The 7,431-nt window shown below is 38.6% G+C and overlaps 1 protein-coding gene across 1 annotated transcript in view; it reads right to left on the minus strand.

Moving 5' to 3' along the window:
- The window catches only part of PGAP1 (post-GPI attachment to proteins inositol deacylase 1), a 76,259-nt gene extending 69,246 nt beyond the window's left edge, over positions 1-7,013 (minus strand). The window contains exons 1-2 of the mRNA XM_061440870.1: positions 5,940-7,013; positions 129-282 (exon numbers count right to left, since the gene is read on the minus strand). Of these exons, the coding sequence (XP_061296854.1) occupies positions 129-282; positions 5,940-6,086 (301 nt within the window). The 5' untranslated portion in view covers positions 6,087-7,013. The remainder of the gene's footprint in view (positions 1-128; positions 283-5,939) is intronic.
- Positions 7,014-7,431: the final 418 nt, after the last annotated feature.

Raw genomic sequence — 7,431 nt, forward strand, 5'->3', positions numbered from 1 at the left:
CTCTCAGATAAAATGTCATATATTTGTGTCTCCCAGTATGCGTAGTGAAGTAGTTAATGCAGAGTATGTATCTGAATTAATTCTTTAACTGAATTTCACAGCTTTCAAAATTTATTTTTGAGACTTACCTTGCTTATAACTTCCAGCATTACCAGGAAGAAAGAGAACAGGAATACCCGTTAAAGGGAGAACTTTGTGTTCTTCAGCATAGGACCCTTCTCCATAAAGATACAATTCATAAGCAGGATAGCGTTTTGCCAGTTTCTTTGGAAGTTCAATTTTCTATAGGAAAGAGAAAGCAATTTCACTTTAATATGTTTTAGTAATACAATTCAGTCTCACTATATCCAATTTTGAATTATACAAATTTGAAACAATACAATATAAAAACATTACTGATGATAAAAACTATACTTAATGAACAACAAAGTTCTACTTTTAGTTTACACATATGAAGCATCCGTCTTGAATTGTGTGAGTTTTAAACCATGTAGTCTTTAAGAAAACATAAAATGAGACTACTTAAAATTCTAATAAATAGAAATTACTCAAAATAGCTGCTGACAAGAGAAAAATACTGGTTTATGTCAGCATGCTCCATGTTAACATAATTGAAAATGCATTATATTTAGTATCACTTATCAATTATACTTAGAAATGATAAAAGCTTTCCATTATTAAATGAATTCTTTTTTGCTATTTTAAACTGTTTTGTAATGTCTCTCTCCTTTTACTCAGGTCCTAACATAAACTCCAAGCTGTTGTATCATTCAAAGGAAAGTAAGTTTGTTTTATAATGCAGCTTTCCTACCTCTCAACTTAATACGCTTGACCTACAATGTACTTAACAAATTAATCTGAATCCTACAGCCATGACTTGGTCAAGACATGGACAGTCTTCTCACCACAAACATTCCAATGAAGTAGCATCTGTTTCAGTTTTCATGGACCTGGTGCATGGTTTGTCAGCGAGCCTAAAACTACTCTGCAATTCATATTATTATTTACCAAATGAGCCAATAATTGACATTTCTTTCAACAAAATATAAATGAAGTCTTAATGTCATCCCCAAAAGGTAGGCATCTATAAAATTAGTAGTAAAGCATAAGATCTTCTTCTGCTCCTTTTTTTTTTCTTTTTCTCTTTTACCCCTAAGGGATAGAGACCATTAAGGGCTTCCCTGGTGGCTCAGACAGTAAAGAATCTGCCTGCGATGCAGGAGACCCGGCTTAGATCCCTGAGTTGGGAATATCCCCTGGAGAAAAGAATGGCAACCCACTTCAGTATTCTTGTCTGGAGAACTCCATGGACAGAGGAGCCTGGCGGGCTACAGTCCATGAGGTCACAAAGAGTTGGACACGACTGAGCAGCTAACACTGAGACTAACTGAGAGACCATTAAAAATGAAGCCAGTTATACTGAAAGTAGATTTTATTTAAAGAGACATCAAGAGATTTAATGATCTAGCAGTTATAGATCCTCTGGAGAAGGAAATGGTAACCCACTCCAGTACTCTTGCCTGGAAAATGGACAGAGGAGCCTGGTAGGCATGAGTCCATGGGATCACAAAGAGTCAGACATGACTGAACGACTAAACTAAACTAGTAATGTACACGTGCTTGGTAAAAATTTTAACTACTGAGTGAATTTTGAAAATTGTAAATGGGTAATGACTACTGAAAAAAATCACTGTTCTAAAAAGAATAATTCTGATCATTTATGCAAATTCCTGAATATTTGAGGATGGTACCATAACCAATCTGTGCCAGTAACACCATGAAAACAACTTCAGAGACTGTGAGCTTGTTGTTTAAGTTACTAGCAACTTTATCTCCTCAAATATTCAAAATACAGAGATATCAACTATTTGCTTTAAGATGTGTTTATTTACCTCAACTCAAATTAGTCCCAATATTAATTATGCACAGTAAATAACCAAAAATAAAAAGGATGCAATATTTTGTTCTTTAGGTGTAAATTATGCAAGGAAAAAAAATGAGAGAACAAGGGAACAGTTATCTTAACTTCTTATAATTTAGCACACTATTTGAGATAGTAGCACACACGCAGTAGGTTCTTTTTAGGACGGTGACTAAACAAAGTTTTGAACAAGTTGAAAACTAACTAAGAAGGATAAAACAATCAAATATATCCAAAAAAGTATTTAATTCCCTGGAGACAGAAAAATAAGCAAAAGAATATTATTTGATAAATTTCATAATCTACTATTATAAAAGCAATTTTATAGTGAGACAGTGTACATTTAAAAATATGACTGTGTATAATATGGAGTAGAAAAAAGCATAAAGATGGAAAAAAAGACATAGAACAAAATATAAAGTGGGAATCATAGGCAATGGCAAAACTGTGTTTCCAACAAAATTCAAGTTGGGAGTAAGTGGCAGGAAAAGACAGGAAGGGTATTGCCTCGATTGAGGACAGAAAAGATATAGGTACACAAAAAGGATGATGTTTAAAAAACAGAAGATGGTCAAGGAGTTTAAAAAAAGAAAACATTTATAGCAACAGGACTCCAATATATTTTAAATTGATTATTTTAAATGAGAACTCTCCTCTACCAAAGACTAACAATCCATAGTCCATACTGCTGTCAAGAAATAACCTTGTTAAAACATATAGCTTATGTGTTTCTTCACTACACACACAGATGATAAACACTTGAGAGGTCCTTTAAAACCTGGTTCTAATTATTCTTACCTACTTCCTTATAACTTATATATGCCATATTTTAAATGTTTTAATATGTTCCAAAATTCAAGATTCAACACGGTATATACTGAAAAAGCTCTACTACCCTTGGGTTCATTAGTTATCCAATTACCTACTCAGAAGGCAATCAATGTTGGCAGTTTGTGCTTCCAGAAGTAGTTTACATGTACAGTATACACAAATATAAGCAAATGTGTCTTAGGTTATTTTCTCCTCTTCATAAAAATGATAACATACTATAAATACTACTTATGGAATGTATCCTGGTACCTTCCTACCTTCACAAATGTTCTTTATTCCTGCAATTTTCTTGTTTCGGCACTGTGTGAACTACATACATATCCTACATTGCCCAGTACACAACCTCTTCTCTATAACCATTGACTACTCAAGATGAACATGGCTGTTCTCTTCTGTGAAGAGCCTTGTACACACTCTTACAGTGAAATTATAATGTTCAACACATTATATTTTGCCTATTCATTTCATTCCTGTCTCCCTCATTACACTTTAAAGACAAATTTAAAGGCACAATGTCTGATTTATCTCTAATTCCTCCTCACCCAAATCCCATATCTAAAATTTACTTACACAGAGAAGTCATTAAATGATATACTAAATAAACATCACACTTAGTAACAAAATAAGTGATTTTCATTTCCCAATATCAGCATTTCCTTTCAGAGAGGAGGTCACATATCTACAGTCAAATAAATTATTGTATGAAAAAACACAACACATGTTTTTGTCTCAAATTCTACAATTTGGCTAAAATGTAAGGCAAAAGCTTTCAAGGGTAATGTATATTTTGCCTGGTAGGTTTGTGAGATGTTCAACTCTGAATAAGTGAATACAGGAAAACCAAAGGTAGAGGATCAAGAGATAATAAAAAAAATTTAAATTCAAAACAATTTTTAGGGTTTCAAATTCCTGTGCCACATTTTATTTTTAAAGTGGAAGATAAAACTGAGCATGTTTCAACCAACCTTTTAAATGCCTCTAAAATTCTGCTAAAGAATATGTAAACAAGAAGTAAAAAAAGAAGAAAAACATCAAAAAAGAGAGAAAAAAAAAACCAGTAACTAGGATATTCCATACGCTGGATACCAATGTGTGAACAATTGGAGCTTAATATAAAATATAACTAAAAGCAATATAAAAATATGTTTAGAATACTTTAAACAAATAATTGGTTCTTAATAGAAAGCCCCCAGCTATCCAGAAATCTCACTTATTATACTCAAAATGACTCATTTCTGTAGGCAGCTTTTGCAACCTAGTGTGCACAATAAAATGAAGAGTCAAACACAAATACTGTAATGAATAAACACTTTTTACACCATAAACATTTACTGAAAATGTGTATCAAAACTCCTGCCACTCTAATATTACAGTACTAAGGTATTATTAACATAAGTATAAAACCTCAAAAATAAATAAATAAAACCTCAAAACAGCAAAAATAAATAAGACTATTCAACAACAACAAAAAAACCCAAACATCTCTTTTGCATTAGCTACACTAATTTTCTGTGTCTTTCCAGTCAATATTATGCTGCTTTGTTCCCAACACTAAGTGATTTCTACTACTTGAAATGTTAAGATAGCTTCAATAATTGTGGATAATCCAAAAATAAATGGGAATTAGTACTGTATTGTTTCCATTTTAACTAAATTCTTCAATGCAGTACAAAACTAAAACGACCTACTTCAATCTACTGGGAGTTTTCTAATTAAACCAAAGAAAAATAAAAGATTATAAAGGCTCTATTTTCAGTTTTTAAAAAATTTAAACTAAAAGCCCACATATTTAACTATATGCAGCCTCTGATAAACATAAACCAGCATATTCATTTAGAAATTAAAAGACCACTGTAATATGCTAAAATCTGTTCCCTCAATAGTATCTGATATCAAAAGCTTCCATTTCCATATAAGCACTGATCCAAGGTAAAGATCTCAAAACAAATGAAATCTCAATCCCATGCAAGGTAAAGATATCAAAACAAATGAAATCTAAATTTGAATTTTGCCCATGGGAAAGAATGTTCTTCAGCAATTTAAATCTTAAGTAGTTTTAAGATCTAAATAATAGCAGGATAATAAAATAATATCCCTCCATAATGACCTGTACACGGAAACAACCAGGATCTGCATCCCTCACCTCAAAGAATAAATTTTCTATGGTTTTAAATGTATTTTATCAGTATGTATTATAGTACACATACTTTTTACGGTAGGGAGTTATCATTAAAATATATATTCCATAATTAGAAGATGCATTTAGAAAGGAAAGAATCATTCCGGTGAAATTTCTTTGGATGCCTGTGTAATTTGTCACTCTTTTTACAGCTGGTCATGAATGAAATTCTAGAGTCTACTATGCTGAACCGATAAAGCAACTGTGACTGAAAATATCGAAAACAGAAAGAAAGGTGGGGGCGGAGAGATAGAAGGGCCGGGTCTTTTTAAAATTCCAAACACAGTGAGAAAACAAAAATACCACCAGGAAACAGATTTTACATTCAACTGGTAAGGGGCGACACGCCTCTATACACCCAGGACCTGCAAGACTAGGGGGCTCCGCAAAACCTTCCCAGGAGAGAAATGAGTTAGTTCCTCATTTACTTACTCATCAGGTTAGCCTTTCACATACAGGTAACCCTGAAGTCTCTAAAGCAGACCTGGGAACTAGATCTAGGCAATATACGCTCTGTAGAAGCTTGCTTCCCTTCTAGAAAAGCAAGAGCTGACACTCAAACTACTGGGCGGGAGGGGAAGAATTTCGGCGTGTGGGAAGCAAAGGAGGGCTCGGAGCACCTGTTAAGGCAGGAAGGCTGGGAGGAGGGATTTGGGGAGAGACTGGAGCTGAGTCTCCGGGGATGAGGGGCGTCGGGCCCGGCCCTTCTCTGCTCGGGATTCGGGACCGCGAACGGGGCGGAGGAACTGGGAGCAACCCCGAGGGGGGCGGGGAGGATGCTCCGGGAACCATCCATCAAGGACCCCACCGAGAACACAGGACACAAAGGGCAGGAGAAGGGGACCGCGGGGGGGCTGCGAAGTACTCTGGGGCCAAGAAAGCAGAGACGCAGTAGGGGTAAGGGGAAGGGAGAGGCGCGGGGAGCCGAGGCAGGGGAAACGCACCGAAGGGTAAGGCTGGAGGGGCCCGAGCCTCGGAGCGGCCAGCGAAGGGAGGGCAGAACCTCACCTGATACTCCGGGTACTCAAACATGTAGCTCATACTGCACTTATTTTCCTCAAAGCCGAAGAAGACGTCCCATAGCCCCAGGGTGGCCATGAAGACCATGAGGGCATAAAACGCCAGGTTCCAGAGATTGACAGAGTGGAGTAACATGACGCCTCCCCCAGTATAGCCGTGGGGCCCTCAGCCCTGACTGAGGGAGCAGAAGAACGTCCCGCTGCCCGCGCGGGAGCGAAACCCGAGCAGCGCGCGCCTGCGTGGACGCCCGGCCTGCCCGCGCGCGCACCGCGCGTTGCGCCTGCGCGCAGCCTCTCCAAAACCTTCCAGCCCAGCGTCTCCCTGCGAGAGCGGAGGCGGCGTTTGCCGCGGGAGCGCGAATCTGAGGACTGAGAAAAGAGCGCGGAGTGGGCTGGGCTGGAGAGTGAGGTGAGGGCGCAAGGAAAAGGAAAAGGAGGAAAGGCAAGGGGAGGGCAATGAGAGGCCGGCTGGAGAGAAAGAAGAGCGGTAAAGGGGGGACGAGAGAGGCATGGGAGAGCGCGGGAGCCCTAGAGCCGAGGAGAGGGAAGGACTGAGAGTGGGCGTCTGGTGGGCTAACCTGGAGAGAGAGGGAGGCGATTAACGATGGTGAGCCAACCAGGCATGGGGAGGGGAGACATCAGACCCCGGGGACCATCAGCTGTCACGTCGCGAACATCTCTCCCTGTGCAGCTTAAAAACCCTAACCGTTCAATTTTGAGACGCCTCAGGCCTCCGCAATTTCGGTTCTCCCAGCGGTGGTGGAGTACATCCACAGGACCGGTTAGCTTAAACAGAGATCAAACGGCGTTTTCTCCCCATCCTTGACCGCCGACGTCGGCCCAGTAGGCAACAGTGCTTAAAAAGCATGGGCTCATAAAAAGCCACCAGCAGGTCGACGAGATTCTAGTCTTGGTATAAGATAAAAGACTGAATCAAAAAGCATCGTTGGTCTTTAAATAATGTTACCAAATTTTTCCGTTAAAACTGATGCAACCGATAGGTATCTGTGTGATCAATTTGCCGCTAACTTGCCTTACTCCTCAGAACCTCCACCTCTTCGGAAATTGGTTCCACATTAACATGTGGAGACAAATTCCCTCAAGCTTCCACTCAGATTCCCTCAAGTGACTTAATTCATTTAAATGAATTTCAGTTTGGTTTTGCACAAAAGGGTAAAAAAGTAGCTCAGAAACCATTCATAATCACGTATAGCAGCTTCAAAACACTGAAATTGTTAGTAGTTAGACAGAGTAGCACCCTCTAAAGCTGACCCAAGAGCAGATAGCTGTGTGTGTGTGTGTGTGTGTGTGTGTGTGTGTGTGTGTCTGTGGCTAACTACAAAATTATTCTTATCATTATTTTTTGTACTGACTGAATTTCATTCCACTTGGGCTGATTTTCTGTGCAGATGAAGTGGGGCTATAATATGTAAAATAATTTTAAAACTAAAAGGAAGCTTATAGTTTATCTCATATGATAC

This window comes from Bos javanicus, chromosome 2 (genome assembly GCF_032452875.1).
Source record: "Bos javanicus breed banteng chromosome 2, ARS-OSU_banteng_1.0, whole genome shotgun sequence".
Classification (NCBI taxonomy): Eukaryota; Metazoa; Chordata; class Mammalia; order Artiodactyla; family Bovidae; genus Bos; species Bos javanicus.